We start from the raw sequence: 17769 nt of genomic DNA on the forward strand, positions 1-17769 counted from the left end.
TGTGAGGCATGATCTTCCCCACTCAAAGCCATGCTGCCTCTCACTAATAAGCCCATATTTTACCAAATCCTATCCCTAAGAATCTTCTCCAATAATTTCTCTGCCACAGATGTAAGGTACACCGATCTATAATTTCCCAGATTATTCCTGTCACCCTTCTTAAACAAAGGGCCTGTTCCAGTGCTGTATTGTTCTTTGTACTCTGCTGTTTGAAGGCAAATCTAAAATAAAGGAGTTCCTCAGGGGACTGTCTTAGGCTCAGCCATCTGCAGCTGCTTCAACAAACACCTTCTTCAATCATAATGGCTAGAAGTGGGAATGTTTATTATTTATTGCCAAATATTCAACATCATTTGCACTTCCTTGTGGACTGAAACAGCCTGTGTCTATGTGTAGCAAGATGATTTACTGATAAGGGGCAAGTAACATTCACAACATATCAGTGCCAAACAATGAATATCTCTAACAACAGAGAATCTAAAAACACCTCCCTTGATAGTGGTACTACCACTACTGGATCTTCCACCATCACCACTCTGGGAGTTGCCATTCACCAGAAACTGAAATAGCCACATAAATGCTATGATTACAAGAGTAGGTATCAGATGAGGAATTTTGTAGGAAGTAACTCACCTCTTGACTCCCCTATACCAGTCTGCCATACAAGGCACGAGCCAGGATTGTGATGGAATACCTGTCTGGATGAGTACAAATCTAACACATTCAAAAAGCTTGACCCCGTTCAGGATAAGGCAGCCTGTTTGATTGGCACCCCATCCACTACCTCAGCATTCATTCCCTTCAACACTGAATAAAGCAGTATGTATAATTCGTAAGATGCATACAGTTCCTTCAACAACAACTTCCAAGCCAGTTGCCTCTATCATCTAGAAGGAAAATGGTAACAAATCAGCTACAAGTTCTCCTCCAAGTCCTGACTCGGAACTATATCACCATTCCTTCACCACTCCGGGGTTAAAATCCTGTAACTCCCTTCCTGACAGCACAATGGAAGTACTTACACTCAGTAAGACTCCAGTAGTTCAAGAAGATGGCTCACTATCACCTTTCCATGTGCAATATATGCTGTTCTGGCCACTGATGTCCACATCCCAGGAATAAATGGTCAGAAAAATTGAAATATCATTAACTGGTACAGAAAATAATCAAAAGGTCAATGGAATGCTGAAATTTGTGTCTAGAGGACAAAAATACAAGGTCATTGAAGTCATACTATAACTATTCAAAGCCACGAATAGAGAACAGTGAGCAGTTCTGGGAACTACACCTTTGGGAAGATATATTAGTTTTGGGGGCTGTGTAGCATCGATTTACCAGAGTGATACATGAACTCAAAGGTTTAAATTATGAGACATGACAAAACCTAGGGTTGTACTCCCTGAAATTAGAAGGTTAATCAGTAGTCTAATGGACTTTTATGATATTAAAGGGAACTGATAAAGGGAACCTATATTCTCTATTTGATTAATTGGTAAGTCTAGAAATGTGAACATCTCTGAGGGAAGAGTTTAAAAATTATAGCCAGACCTTCCAGGAATGAGGCTAGTAAATATTCCTTTCACAAAAATGCTGCTGGAAATTTGAAAATCTCTTGTGAAAATGGTGATTGATGCTACCTCCATTATTCATTTTAGGTTGGAGATTGATAGGTTTCTGTTAAGCAAAGCTTTGAAGAGGTATGGAGCAGAGGTAATTGTATGGAGTTAAGACTAGCTGTGAACTCAATAAGTGATGGAAAAGGTGTAAGTAGTTACACAGTCTCCTCCTCCTGTCATTGAATCCAAGTCTCAGGGATGAAAGGCTTGTTACAATCCACTGTGTTACTCAGTTCAAAATTATACACTTGTCAAGAATGTAGATACTTCTAAATAAGGAAAATTATCTTCAGATAATAATATTGTACATTGCACTATAGTTTCTTAGATACTATATACTGCATAAAAAGTTAAGTTTTTGAGTGTGTTATGTTGTACAAAATGAATAACACTGACATTTTATTTTTAATAGTTTACCTTTTTTTAATTTCTTCGAGAGAAAGATGATCGAACCCCACAGACATGGTGCTGATAACTTTCAAGTTGGGTCCTATATTAGGAGAATAATCTTAAAATGAAACCAAGCTAACTTGGTTAGAATTAAAAAATTTTCATCTTATACTGGATAGAATTTCATTCTATATTATAGCATCTATTATTAAATTTCAAGCATCTAAGGAAAGTTGCAAAAGACTTGGCTTAGTGGCAAAATTTCTGCCTGAGAGTTGGGAGGTTGTGAATTCATGACCTATTTCAGACTTCTGTTCTGGGCATGTGAGTTCTAAAGCTGGATTTAGTGGAGTGCCATAGTCTCTACACCCCAATTAAAAATTCAGGGTTGGGGTGGGTGGAGACAGCTGCTTTGCAACATTTAAACAGCAAATTGACAACTGAATGACTCCCTCAACAACGCAAAGTCCCACATCAGAGAGATGCCAGTGAAATGTAGGCTGACTGTTCTCAGCATGGAGTGGAGGCATGAACTGGAACTGCAGCAAGGCCCATTAGGAGATTACAGCACTGGATCTGGAATAACATGCAAACCAGGGTTCTCATGAAGATCAGAAAAAGGATGTTACTTGTTTGGGTCCTGCTGGTGAGTCATGATGGGGCATTAAGAAGGGAAGGCCACCCTACTCAAACTCCACTAACTCATACAGAGAAATCTACTGGGCTGGATGCTTGTCATTGACCTCTTCTGCTATGGGCTAAGTACCATCTCTATGAGTCATTATGCAGGTATGGGGATGGGAGTTTGCATTTGGAGGCTCAGGAGGCCAACAAGGAAAATGATATTTAAGAATGTATTTAAGTGTATTTAAGAATGAGATAGATAGGTTCTTAACTATAAGGGGATCAAAACATATGGGGAGAAGGCAGGAGAATGGGGTTGAGAAACATATCAGGCATGATTGAATGGCTGAACAAACTCAATGGGCCGAATGGCCCAATTCTACTCCAACATATTATGGTATTCTGGACAAAAAGACCAAATTTTCAAGGATTAAAATCAATGAGAAATGGAAGATTTTTGAGTTAAGAAGATAATATCCTGGAAAACACTCATTGTGAAAGCTTATGATTAAAGGTTACCGGGCTGGGAAAGGAAAAGAATGAAAATAAACTCTCAGGGGCTAAGAATTACTTTGGAATGGGTCCAGGAGAATTGAATGCTTACTTAAAAATTAGCATAAATCTTAACTTTTTTTTTAAAGATATTTTTATTAGAAATTTAATATTTTGACAGATTTACAAAAATAAACAGAACTTTCAAGCACAAACATTAATATAAAAATAGATCTTAAATATATAATCATCAAAATTCAAAGGAATTATACTAAAGAAGAAAGAAAAACAATGAAACTCAGTTAACTACTAATCTAATCCACAATTATCCAGAGTGTATAGTTGAGTCACTTACATCCTTCAAACAAGAGAAAATGTTCTCTAATACACTCATAACAGTATAATAAAAAGGAAACTATTTCCAAACAATAAGAACAAAAAAAATAAAGCATGTTTGAATGGAGATCCTCCCCCTTGTTCTCAGGGGGCCTTACTTCCTTTCTAAAGGTCCACCATATCCTCTCCCAAACAGTGTCCCACCCTTGACCCGGGCGCTCCTTAATAGGATTTAGATATAATACCGAGCTAGAGTTGACAGTGAGCGCCCCACCCCCACCCCTCCCCACCCATACCTGAGTATATCTGATAGCATCAATGCCACGTACAAACACACATAACTATAAAATTACAACTCCAACAAATTACAATTAAGTATAATAACATAAAATAGCAAGAGAAGACAACCCTGCTCCCAGAAGCAAAAGTAAAGTAGAGTAAAGTATCCATTTCTCCCCACGGAGTGTGGAAGAGGCAAGCCAACATAAATTGTCTCTTACGATTTATTTAAACGAGTCTAAAAGTTCCTTAGCCTCTTCTGGTGATCTAAAATTATACTCGGATCCTTCGTGGGTAAAGCATAACGTCGCTGGGTAGCGTAAGGTGTATTGAATATTTAAGTTCCTTAGACATTTCTTCACCTCATCAAACGCCTTCCTCCTTCGTGCCAAAGCCGGGGAGAAGTCCTGAAATAACATAATCTTGGATCCTTCATGAATCATAGCTTTAGGATCCTTTCCAAGATTTCTGGAGGCATCCAGGAGTATCTGCCTCTCCCTATAACTCTGCAGCCGGAACAGGACCGGGCGTGGGCGCTGGTTTGGGCCAGATCCGCGTACTGCGACCCGGTAGGCCCACTCCACCCTTACCCGGTCAGTTTCAGCCCCCAGGTTTAAAAGCTGGGGCAGCCATCGCTCCAGAAATACTACTAACTGTCCCTTCTCTTCTTGTTCAGGGAGGCCCAGAAGACAGATATTCTTTCTCCGATTTCTATTATCCAGGTCATCCATGTAGATTTCAAAGGCCCGGACTCTCTGCTCCAGAGCTGGCACCTGTTCTGCAGCTGTTTGTGCTGCAGCCTCGGAGGTCGTGGCCTTTAGCTCCGCCCCCTCCACTCGGCCCTGTAATTCCTCGAGAGCCTGGCTGTACTTTTGTAACTTTTCTTCGAATGAGTTCCATCTCTGTCTGGATTCTGCGATGAAATTGATGAGTGTCGATTCCAGCCTGGCAATCATCTCTACAAGGCCTGTTTTTACATCAGCTGCAGCCGGAGGAGGAGAGGAGGGTGGGGGAGGGGTCTTTGTTTTCTGAGAGCTGCGGGATCCCTTTGGTTTACTCATTATCCACTTAATATTAAACTGCTTAAATATAATAGTAAACAGCTAATTAAGGTTAGAAAATTTTTTTGGGTGGTTTGGTAAGTGTGGTGGGGGTTAGTAACTCACTTTACCCAGGTTTTGGGAAGAGCTCTGTAAACTCAGACTTGCTGAGTCGCCGCCATCTTGGATCTCCCATAAATCTTAACTTTAAAGTGGCATTTTTCAGTTGCGGTAAATATAAAAGGGGCAATTTCTGTTCTGTTCTTGAAAGTATGATTTGTCGACTGTAATAGTGCTTAATCTATTTTGCCCTCACAGCAACATTCTTAACACTTGAAATCTTATCATGCCAGCCATACTAGAAGTTCAAATTTCTTTTTAAAAGTTATTAGTCTCTCAGGCATTGTATCAAAATGCTCCTTGGATTCCAAATAAAAGTAATTACTTACTTCAGTGTTTTAAATTTAACAAAGATTCATTATAGAAATCATATAAAATTGTACCTGCAGTATCTAAAAGTTCTTTATCTATTTTCTCGGTCAATAAACAGTATAATCCATCTACTCCAGCAACCCCTTTTAACAGATCTGTGCGAGGTACAGGGTCATCAGAATCCCAGTGCTTAATATCACAGCTGAAATTTAAAAAATACACAAAATGAACCTATTAGTGTTGACTGTAGATCAGCAGTAGCCTTTGAATCAGAGTTATGCTCAAGTTCTACTTCATACTGAATACAAACCTACATTTAAAAATCAGTGCAGTGATGAATCTCCTCAGTACTGATGGAGGTGCATTTTTCAGTTCAGATGTTAAAACCTAAGATGTCTCATGGCATCATTTGAGTTTTCCTCAGTGTTCTGACCAATGTTCATTCCCATACAACACCCAAAACCAAATTATTCAGTCATTACCTTGCTATATGTGGAACATTGTTTCTTCTATTATTATGACAATGACTACAATTCAAAACTAGGAGAAAGTGAGGACTGCAGATGTTGGAGATCAGAGCTGAAAAATGTGTTGGTGGAAAAACGCATCAGGTCAGGCAGCATCCAAGGAGCAGGAGAATCGACGTTTCGGGCATAAGCCCTTCTTCAGAAATCCTGAAGCATTCCTGAAGAAGGGCTTATGCCCGAAACGTCGATTCTCCTGCTCCTTGGATGCTGCCTGACCTGCTGCACTTTTTCAGCAATACATTTTTCAGTTATAATTCAAAAATACTCCATACTTCAGTACTTTGAAACATCTTGAAATGTGTTCATGAAAAACTAAGACTAATGGAAGATTACCTCAGAAAGGGTGAAGGCATGAGAATTGTGCCTGAGTTTTGATAGAACTGTGTTGAGGTTATTTTCCAGAAATAATAAAGTTCCAAAGTACTAGTGAGATTGAGATATTGAAAACAATTAAGTTTAGAGGATTTAACAAAACCAAAAGTTGAAAAATTCCCAAATTTTATCCTAGAGCATCGAAATAGTTATCCAGTAGTTGTAGAAATAGTGGAAGCATTGATATTATTTCAAACTTCATAGATTCTGGAGTAGTGCCCACAGGTTGGAAGGTTGCAAATGCAACATCAACATTTAAGAAAGGAGCGAGAGTGAAAATGAGGCACCATTGGACACATTAGCCTGATGACAGACAATACTAGAATTCATGATAAAGAATATGATAAGTAGACACTTACAAAACAATAATCTGATTAGACAGTCAACATGGATTTATGCAAAGGAGAATTATACTTGACAAGCCTGTTGAGATTTCTGAGGCTGTTACACCAATAGAGCAGATAAGTGGAACGAGTGGATGTGGTGTCTTTGGTTTTTCAGAAGGCTTATGATAAGGTCCCAAACAGAAGATTAGTAAACAAGATTGGAACACCTGGGATCTACTGGCATGGATCAAAGAAATGTGAATGAAAAGAGTAGGAATAAACAAGTCATTCTCATTTGGTGCTTTGTGATGAGTGGGTTGGGGGGTGGTGGGGGAGGGGGCGCGGTACTGCAAGGATCAGTGCTTGTATCCCAGCTGTTTGAAATCATTACAATGACTGGGATGTGGGGGAACCATATATACTACTTCCAAGTTTGCAGCTAACAAAATCTAGGTGGGAATGTGTGTTGAGAAATTGGTGCAAAGAGATTGCATGTGATTTGAACAAGCTGAGTAAATAGGAAAGAACATGGTTGATGGAATATGATGTGAATAAGTGGTCAGGGGAATGGAAGTACAGTGTGAGATTGGAAAGTACAGATGTCAAGATAGGACTTGGGTGAACTTGTTCATGAGTTATTTAAAGTTTACATCTTGGGTAACAAACAATCAAGAAGGAAGATAATGGTAGGATGGCCTTTATTACAAGAGGATTTGAATGTAAACGTAAAGATGTCTTCCATCAATTGCTTAGAAGGTTGGTGAGAACGCACAAGTATTTCATACATTTTGGACCCATTACCCAAGTATAATCTTGTCATAGAGGGAGGGAAATAGAGTGCACCAGAATGGTTCCTGAGATGATGGGGCTATCCTGTGAGGAGACTGGACCTGCATCCTCTTGAGAGTTTCAAAGAGAGAGGCCTGATTTGGTTGAAATCTACACAATTCTTTTTCAGGGCTAGAAAGGGTAAATGCATATAGAACCAGGGGAGGCAATCTCAGAATAAGGGGCATGCCATTTGGAACTAAGATGAGGAAGATTTTATTGACTTAGAGGATAGTGAATATTTGGAATTCTTTACTCCGATAACTGAGCTTCCTCTGAATACATCCAAGACAGGAAGGCTACTTTTCTGGATACTTATGACACCAAAGGAGATGGTAGTAGTGTGGGGAAATGGTCATGAGGTAGATGATCAACCATGATCTATTTGAAAGCAGAGCAAATTAAAAAGGAGGGTCTCACCCTCCTCCTATGTTATCTATTCTTTGTAGTTCCAATTATTATTTCAGATTTTCTGCTTTTGCAATTTAACTTTAATTCTCTTACTTTATTTTTGTATGCATGTCTTGCTTCCTACATTTTCATGCCCTCTTTGTAGCCAGATGTATACTCATTTCACAGAATTATAGAACGATGAAGCACTAAAGAAGCCCATTCAACCATTTTAACTGTGCTGGTTTTTTGAAAGATCTATCCTATCTTTTCCCCTGCAAATGTTTCCCCTTCAATCAGTTCTCCAATTCTTTTTTATCAGTTATTATTGAATCAGTTTCCAACATCTGTTCAAGTAGGCAATGCACTACAGATCATAACAATTCACAGTGTACATTTTTCTTCCTTCATGTCACCAGTGGCAAATAACCTTGTCAATGTTTTTTTGGTTAACAACCTCTCTGTCACTGAAGTATTATTTAACCAATCAAAAACCATGAATGATTTTGAACATTTCAATCAAATCTTCTCTTAACTTGTTCTGCTTCACAGAGAACAATGTCAGTTTCTCCAATTCCTTCACACAATTGACCTACCTCATCTATAGTACTATTATAGAACATTACAGCGCAGTACAGGCCCTTCAGCCCTCGATGTTGCGCCGCCCTGTCATACTAATCTGAAGCCTATCCCACCTACACTATTCCATGTACGTGCATTTGCCTGTCCAATGACGACTTAAATGCACTTAAACTTGGCGAATCTACTACCGATGCAGACAAAGCGTTCCATACCCTTACTACTCTCTGAGTAAAGAAACTACCTCTGACATCTGTCTTATACCTATCTCCCCTCACTTTAAAGTTGTGTCCCCTCGTGTTTGCCGTCCCCATACTTGGAAAAAGGCTCTCTCTGTCCACCCTATCTAACCCTTTGATTAGCTTGTATGTCTCTATTAGGTCACCTCTCAACCTTCTTCTCTCTAACGAGAACAGCCTCAAGGCCCTCAGCCTTTCCTCGTAAGACATTCCTTCCATACCAGGCAACATCCTAGTAAATCTCCTCTGCATCCTTTCCAAAGCTTCCCCATCCTTCTTATAATGTGGTGACCAGAACTGCACACAAAACTCTAAGTGTGGCCGTACCAGAGCTTTGTACAGCTGCAGCATAACCTCCTAGTTCCGGAACTCAATCCCTCTATTAATAAAGGCCAAAACACTGTATGCCTTCTTAACAACACTGTCAATCTGGGTGGCAACTTTCAGGGATCTCTGTACATGGACACCAAGATCTCTCTGCTCATCTGCACTCCCAAGAATCCCAAAGTGTATCACCTCACACTTGTCCACATTAAACTCCATTTGCCACCTCTCAGCCCAGCTCTGCATCCTATCTATGTCTCTCTGCAACCTAGTACATCCTTCGTCACTATCCACAGCTCCACCGACCTTAGTGTCATCTGCAAATTTACTAACCCACCCTTCTAAGCCCTCATCCAGGTCATTTATAAAAATGACGAACAGCAGTGGACCCAACACTGACTCTTGCGGTACGCCGCTAGTAACTGGACACCAAGATGAACATGTTCCATCAACTATAATCCTCCGTTTTCTTTCAGCAAGCCAATTACTGATCCAAACTGCTATGTCTCCCACAATCCCATTCCTCCGCATTTTGTATATTAGCCTACTGTGGGGAACCTTATCGAAAGCCTTGCTGAAATCCATATACACCACATCAACCGGTTTACTCTCATCTACCTGTTCGGTCACTATTCTCCTCTGCACGTTCTGTAAAGCTTTGACATTAAAATAACTGTGCAGAGTTGGTATCCTGTGGAGTAGGCCTAGGCCAAATGTAACAATGCAGAACAAACAGGATACTATCATTACTGGGCATCAGCCTCACATTCCTCAGGCCTTTGCTGAGGGGCAGTTGGCACTCCTTCCACTCTCAAGTGCCCACTCCTCTTGCCTACAGGGCTACAGTTATCTGCGGGAGATCCAGGACCATTGCAAATATTATGATTGAAAATTATACCCTTTCCTATAAGGGGATCTCAGTCTTCCCACCTGGTGTAGAGGAACACAGCTTGTTTGGTTCTGCACACTGGTCAAAGTGCAAGCCCCTGCCAGGTGTATGCCAGTGCAGGGACAGTAGGCAGGGCATGCTGGGAAATTTTGCTGCACCTCTGGTATATGTATTAGTGGTAGAGAGAAAAAATATAATTATCCTGCTCTTCCCTGGCATTGACATCATGCAGTTTTCAAGGCAGGAAGGGCTGAATACAGATGGTATATAAATCTCAAAAGCAGCGTTTTAAACATGAATTGCACAGACAGGGCAGACTGAAATGACATTGTTGAATTGTCTCTGTCCCACTAGAAGTGACATAGATGTATGTTTATTATAAATTTATTCTATAAAAGGGGTCTAAAACTTTCATTATACCCCTCCCCAAAAACGAACTGGTGCTAGGAACAGAGGATGTCTGCTAGAAGTCTATGGGCGTCCATCATAATTCCTGTATGCTCCATGCTTCAATCAAACCCCTCACTATTGCACTCAATTCTCAACACACATCTCTTAACTCCTAACACAATTTGTCTGCTCAGATCGAATCATTAATTTGAACTCCAAAATTCTCAGATAACATAGAGCCATCGACCTCACAAAATGCTGGGACTGGGCTTGAAGATAAAGATGAAACTAACCGATTGGAGAAAGCCATAAAGATACCCAGGGCAGGCCTGAGAACGAAGCTTGTGTCAATGAGTACATGCCCAACAACAATGTCTTTACTCAATGTCTACTTCTGTGTGGCAATTATCCACATCTGGATTCCTAATTAAACATGTGCCCAGTGGATAAATAAAGGGATAACACTGCTTTATATCTATCTGTGAGGTTTAACTCCTAATCCAAAAGAAGATTTTAAAGATTTTATCTATTTTATTTCAAATCAGTATCAAGTTGCACTTGAAGAATAAAGTCAAAGTTCATCCAAAGCACTTTGAAGTGATGTAGTTGATTACCCATTAATTGAACTGTCACTGATTAACTGTGGCACATCATGAAAATGGGACATTCTGATGAAATATGGGAGAACTCTTGTTTTTTCACAATGTGGCAACCCACTTATGAAGTGCAGGAATACCTGGCTTGTAATATGGATTTTTAAGTAGGTTTTTATTTGTGGAGAATATCCTTTTCTTTAAAAGAGCCAGAAGAAATTTTACCTCAATCAGTGGAATCTAGGATAAGTAACCAAGGAAGATAATTGCTGTTTGAGAGATAACGATGCATTTAAAACAACTAATGTGTTTGATCAGCTAACTGTAGTCCCTACATTTTTTTCTGAAACTTCTCTAAAACCTTCACATATAGTGCTCAGGTCTGGACAAAATATTCCGTGACTTCCTTGTTTTGGTACTCTATTCATAAAGCATAGGATTCCCAAAGCTTCCAAGTTTTGTATCTCCAAGTCTTGGTCAATTATAAATATCAAGCAAAGCAATGGTCCTAACATGAACCCTGAGGGACTCCCTCTCCCATGATATAACTTCCTCCAGTCTGAAAAACAATTCTTCACCAGAATTGTATTTCCTGTTATTTCAACTTTGTGTCAATGCTGCTATTGACTCTTTTCTTCCCATCAGCTCTAACTTTGCTGATGCAGCATGTTATCAAATCAGCTGCATTTCCCGCATTAACCTTCTGTTACCTAATCAGAGCAGTAAATAATTCAGGGGTGCACAATTTGTGTTAACTTTCCTTAATTGATCTATATTTGTTCCAAGAGATTATTAAACTGTTAGCTTTTAAAGCGTCTCCACCATCAAGGATAAATTGACAGGTTTGTACATAGTTGTTGGGTGTACTTTATACACTTTTTTGACCAAGTGCATAAAATTTGTGATTCTCTATACCTTTGACAGAATTATTATCTAAACAAGGAATGGAAGATTTAAAAATGGATAATTAAAGTAATCAAATTTAATTAATTTAAACACATTAAAGAATTACAGCAAATGTGATATGTTGTGTTTGCAGAATATGGGAGCATCTGGATGCCAGTGTACACACAAACATATCAAATCGGAACAGAACTAGATCCTTCAGTTCCTCAAGCTTGCTCCAGCATTCAATAAGATCATGGCCGATCTGGTTGTGTTCCAAATTCCATGTTCCCATCCATCTTGATTATCTTTGATTCCCTTGCTGAACAAGAATTTATCTACCTCTGCCTTAAAAATATTCACTGATTCTGCTTCTACTATCTTCTAACGCAGAGTTTCAAAGTCAGAAAACCCTCTGAAAGGAAACAGATGTTACAACATTGTAGTGGACCTCTCTGTTAATTAAAGCTCACTTCACCTCGTAATCTGTTAAAATATGAGTGACACAGAACTCCAAAATTCCACTATTTAAAGAAACAGCATCAATTAATGTTCTAACTCTAAAAATGAACATTAAAGAACAACTATTTATAACTCTAAGCCCTCCCTTTCTCTTAACTACTTCTTACCTGCCTCCAACTCTATAACAATATGCTGTTGCAATTATTAAAATTATATCCACTTTATTTCAAAACCACACAGCCTCTGTTGTCTTCTGTGACGTCACTCTTCCAGGCTGCTGAATTTACTGGGTTGTCTGCTTGCTTTTTACTGCGAGTATGTTTCATATGAAAAAGTACCTTTTCGTGACAAATGTTTCCTAGTTTCATGGGTCTGTCTCGATGGCAGTTGCTCTCTAACCAATTTTCAAAATGCCCACATCTTTATATCAGATTGTCTCATTGGTTTGATGTTGGCCAAACAATAAATTCAAACTCAATTTGGCTTTTGTATCCTGGGACATAATTTAAACTGGTTAAATTTGAATTGTTGTCAAAACAGCAACCAAAACTCAGGTATCCATTTTACAGCCAAATGTTACATATTTTCAATTTTCTAGTACACTCTGGGACTGCCATCTAGTCATGTACACAGATGCCTGTAAGATCTCAGTTCAGAGCAGCATTCACTCTCTCTGAAGGAGTGGCATGATGGCTCAGTGATTAGCATTGCTGCCTTGCAGCGCCAGGGACCCGGGTTCAATTCCAGCCTTGGGCGACTGTCTGCGTGGAGTTTGCACGTTCTCCCCATGTTTGCTTGGGTTTCCTCTGGATGCTCTGGTTTCTTCCCACATTCCAAAGGTGTGCAGGTCAGGTGAATTGGCTATGCTAAATTGCCTGTAGTGATAGGGGAATGGGTCTGGGTAGGTAGCCCTTTGGAGGGTCAGTGTGGACTTGTTGGTCCAAAGGGCCTTTTCCACACTGTAGGTAATCTCAATCCAATCTAAAGATACATTACATGCCTTTAATCAGGTCATTCCTCACTCTTCTCTAAGCTCCAGTAGAAACTGGTTCAGCCTGTCCAATCTATTGTCATAAGACAACCTATTCATCCCAGGTATCAATCTAAATTTAACCTACCTTTAACCAAAGAAAACCTGCCCTGCGAATCAATCTCTGAGTCTGTGTTGATTTGTGTGTGTGGAGTGCACCAAACAACACAATCTCCCAGTTGCCATCCATTTCAACAACCCCCTCCCACTCCCCTAGCAACATGTTCATCCTGGGCCTTCTCAACTGTCAAAGTAAGGTCAAGTACAAACTGGGTGAACAACACCTTGTATTTCGATTTGGGAGTTTACAGCCCAACAGCCTCAATATAGAGCTCAAGATCTCTCCATCCCTAGCTTCATCCCATGTCCTGCCCTCCCTGTACTTCCCGCCTCCTTGACTTGACCTAACCTGTCCCTCTTCCTCTTCACCTATCAGCTCCATCCCTCCCCACCAACCCGTCATGATTACCCCATCTGCAACAACTTAACACCATCCCACCCATCCTTCCCCACCACCCCCCTCTCCCTAGTCCCATGCCTCGCCTCTCTAATTACTTAAGTGCTCCCTTCCTTGTCTTATCAACCTTCCCTCCATTGACCACGCTATTTGACATCAGGTACATCACGGCAGAGGGTCATTGAACAGCGATCAGGGTTAGGAGTTCTGGCTAGTTTTCTAGATATCGTGTTGATAACTACAGCACGCTATTAATATTCAGTTTGCAAGACTCAGTTTTCTAACGGATTCTAACTAACCTGACACACCCTTTCCATGGGGATCTTGCCTGTCCCTATGTCTAATTACATCTGTGAGCCGACTTCGCTCAACTGAAACTGTGCCCTGCCAACATTTCTCTTACAGATTTATGTTGGATTGAGTTACCGCGGGAGATAGTTGCACCTAAACATTTCAAAACGATTTCTCTTCCCTGGCCCATGTAAACACTCGCTGTACATTCCAGCACATTTAAATTTTGCTGCAATAGATGGCCAATTAGAATTCTAATAGTTAATAACTTGGAGATTAGGTAAGAATCATCCCCAGGTAAGGAAAATAATTCTTTCAATTTTCATTACGAGAAAGCAAATAAACAACTTTAATTTAAAGACGTAATCAATCTTGATCTCTCCAATGTTCTTTGCTTTCTGGAACTGAGGGGCTGGGGTATCTTGTTCTGCTGATCAACACCTGCTCTGTACCAATAATTTAAATTATTTCATTTTTAAAGCCCAAGTGTAAGGTAGCTGGCGAGTTAGGTTAGAGTTGGCCAATGAAGGTTATAAAGTATCTGCATACACAAGTGGCATTGATTTTTTTTGTCTCTGGACCAGGAATCCTGTAGTCATGAAAACACTCACATGCCCGAGTCTCGGAGCAGGCTCAGCGCTTCCTGTGGGACCCGCCGGCTCACAAACACCCTGGCCAGGGGCCGGTTCCTCTGCATGGTGTGCCTCGCTTCGTTGGTCACAGCTCGGCTCAGCTCTGTCAGGGTGCCGCGGCTGAAGCCCCGAAGCCACATGCTACCCTGCTTAAGGTGCTGCCAAATCAAACAGGGACTTTGAGACCTCTTAACGGGGCCGTACAGTTCATTCAAACCAGGGGAGGCTCCCATTCTGACCAATGGTGAAAGTGAGGACTGCAGACGGTAACGGTCAGAGTCGATAAGTGTGTTGCTGGAAAAGCACAGCAGCTCAGACAGCATCCAAGGAGCAGGAGAGTCAACGTTTCAGGCATAAACCCCAAATCAGGAATATTGGGGGGGGGGGGGGGGGAAGGGGCTGGGTGATAAATAGGGATATGGGTAGGGCTGGAGGGGAAAGTGGCTGGGAATAGACAATAGGTGCAGGAGTAGTCCATTCTGCCCATCGAACCTGCACCACCATTCAATATGATCATGGCTGATCATCCTTAGTCAGTATCCTGTTCCTGCCTTATCTCCATAACCCTTGATTCCACTATCCTTGGGAGCTCTATCCAACTCTTTCTTAAATGAATCCAGAGACTGGGCCTCCACTGCCCTCTGGGGCAGAGCATTCCACACAGCCACCACTCTCTGGGTAAAGAAATCCTGTATTTTTAAGCTGTGTCCTCTGGTTCAGCACACGCCCATCAGCGGAGACATGTTTCCTGCCTCCAAATTGTCCAATCCTTTAATAATCTTATATGTCTCAATCAGAGTGCCTCTCAGTCTTCTAATCTCAAGGGTATACAAGCCCAGTCGCTCCAGTCTTTCAGTGTAAGGTAATCCCGCCATTCCAGGAATTGACCTCATGAACCTACGCTGCACTCCCTCAATAGCCAGAATGTCTTTCCTCAAATTTGGAGACCAGAACTGCACACAGTACTCCAGGTGTGGTCTCACCAGGGCCCTGTACAGCTGCAGAAGAACCTCTTTGCTTCTATACTCAATCCCTCTTGTTATGAAGGCCAGCATGCTGTTAGCCTTCTTCACTACCTGCTGTACCTGCATGCTTACCTTCATCGACTGGTATACAAGAACACCCAAATCTCTCTGTACTGCCCCTTTACCTAAATTGATTCCATTTAGGTAGTAATCTGCCTTCCTGTTCTTGCCACCAAAGTGGATAACCATACATTTATCCACATTAAGCCGCATCTGCCATGCATCTGACCACTCACCTAACTTGTCCAGGTCACCCTGTAATCTCCTAACATCCTCATCACATTTCATCCTGCCACCCAGCTTAGTACCATCAGCAAATTTGCTAATGTTATTGCTAATACCATCTTCTATATCATTAACATATATTGTAAAAAGCTGCGGTCCCAGTACTGATCCCTGTGGTACCCCACTGGTCACTGCCTGCCATTCCGAAATGGAACGGTTTATCACTACTCTTTGTTTCCTATCAGCCAACCAACTTTCAATCCAAGTTAGTACTTTGCCCCCAGTACCATGCGCCCTAATTTTGCTCACTAACCTCCTATGTGAGACTTTATCAAAAGCTTTCTGAAAGTCCACTTACAATACATCTACTGGATCTCCCTTGTCCATCTTCAGAGTTACATCCGCAAAAGATTCCAGAAGATTAGTCAAGCATGATTTCCCCTTCATAAATCCATGCTGACTCTGACCTATCCTGTTACTACTATCCAGATGTGTTGTAATTTCATCCTTTATAATAGACTCCAGCATCTTTCCCACCACTGAGGTCAGACTAACTGGTCTATAATTTCCTAATTTCTCTTTCCCACCTTTCTTAAAAAGTGGTACAACATTAGCCACCCTCCAATCCGCAGGAACTGATCCTGAATCTATCGAACTCTGGAAAATAATCACCAACGCATCCACAATTTCTTGAGCCATCTCCTTCAGTATCCAGGGATGTAGGCTATCAGGCCCTGGGGACTTATCAACTTCAGACCTAACAGTCTCCCCAACACCAATTCCTGGCAAATATAAATTTCCTTAAGTCCAGGTCCTTCAGCCACTGTTACCTCAGGGAGATTGCTGTGTCTTCCCCAGTGAACACAGATCTGAAGTACCAATTCAATTCTTCTGCCATTTCTTTGTTCCCTGTAATATATTCCCCTGTTTCTGTCTTCAAGGGCCCAATTTTAGTCTGAACCATTTTTTTGCCTTTCACATACTAAAAAAACTTTTACTATCCTCCTTTATATTATTGGCCAGTTTACCTTCGTACCTCATTTTTTCTCTGCGTATTTCCTTCTTAGTAATCCTCTGTTGTTCTTTAAAAGCTTCCCAGTCCTCCGTTTTCCCACTTATCTTTGCTATGTTATACTTTTTCTCTTTTAACTTTATATGTTTCTTAACTTCCCCCTATAGGTATATAGGTAGAAGGCTTATAGGTAGATGACGGTGAGGCAGTGATGGTGATAGGGTGGAGCAGAAGGTGGAGGATAGGTGAAGAGGAAGATGGACAGGTGGGACAGTTCAAGAGGGTGGTGACCAGTTGGAGGGTTGGATCTGGGATGAGGTGGGGAGAGGAAAGATGAGGAAACTGATGAAATCCACGTTGATGTGTGGGTGGCGGCTCCCAAAGCAGAAGATGAAGTGTTCTTCGCCAGGCATCAGATGGCTAGGATTTGGTGGTGGAGGAGGCCCAGAACTTGCATGTCCTTGGTGGAGTGGGAGGGGGAGTTGAAGTGGTCGGCCACAGGGCAGTGGGGTTGTTTGGTGCATGTGTCCTGGAGGTGTTCTCTGAAACGTTCCACAAGTTGGTGTCTTGTCTCCCTAATGTAGAGGAGATCACATCGAGAGCAATGGAGACAGTAGATGAGGTTGGAGTCAAGAGTGTGGTGCTGGAAAAGCACAACAGGCCAGGCTGCATCCGAGGAGCAGGAGAGTCAACGTTTCTCTACAGTAGCTGAGGTGTTTGGATGTGGAGGAAACTCTCTGCCAGATGTGGAAGAATGTTTGATTTAGCCCAGTCCACCCTGAATACTGTCTGGACAAGCAGCTCTGTGTGACAAGTGGGCCATTGGTGCATCAGGGTCAAATAGAAGCACCTCCGTCACCCCCCCTGACCTCTTACTTCCAAATTCAGCATCATTCATGCCATGAAAAGTGTTTTAATTAAAAAAAACACAAAGTGGGTGAAACATATGAGGGGTGAAACTAATTTCCTTGATAATGGAAAATAGGCTTAGCAGAAGGTCCCTATTTAATGCCATGTTTGATTTTCTTTATGAGTAGATTAATGCTGTTTCACCCCATACAGAACCATTCTAACTCCCCTGTCC

At 41.3% G+C, this 17769-nt stretch overlaps 1 protein-coding gene across 1 annotated transcript in view; it reads right to left on the reverse strand.

Annotated features, from left to right (window-relative positions):
• The window catches only part of LOC132829186 (glyoxylate reductase/hydroxypyruvate reductase-like), a 39276-nt gene extending 24713 nt beyond the window's left edge, over positions 1 to 14563 (reverse strand). Inside the window, exons 1-3 of the mRNA XM_060846551.1 lie at positions 14403 to 14563; positions 5281 to 5411; positions 2034 to 2106 (exon numbers count right to left, since the gene is read on the reverse strand). Coding sequence (XP_060702534.1) covers positions 2034 to 2106; positions 5281 to 5411; positions 14403 to 14563 — 365 coding nt within the window. The remainder of the gene's footprint in view (positions 1 to 2033; positions 2107 to 5280; positions 5412 to 14402) is intronic.
• Between the last annotated feature and the right edge of the window lie 3206 nt (positions 14564 to 17769).

This window comes from Hemiscyllium ocellatum, chromosome 2 (genome assembly GCF_020745735.1).
Source record: "Hemiscyllium ocellatum isolate sHemOce1 chromosome 2, sHemOce1.pat.X.cur, whole genome shotgun sequence".
NCBI classification, from domain to species: domain Eukaryota; kingdom Metazoa; phylum Chordata; class Chondrichthyes; order Orectolobiformes; family Hemiscylliidae; genus Hemiscyllium; species Hemiscyllium ocellatum.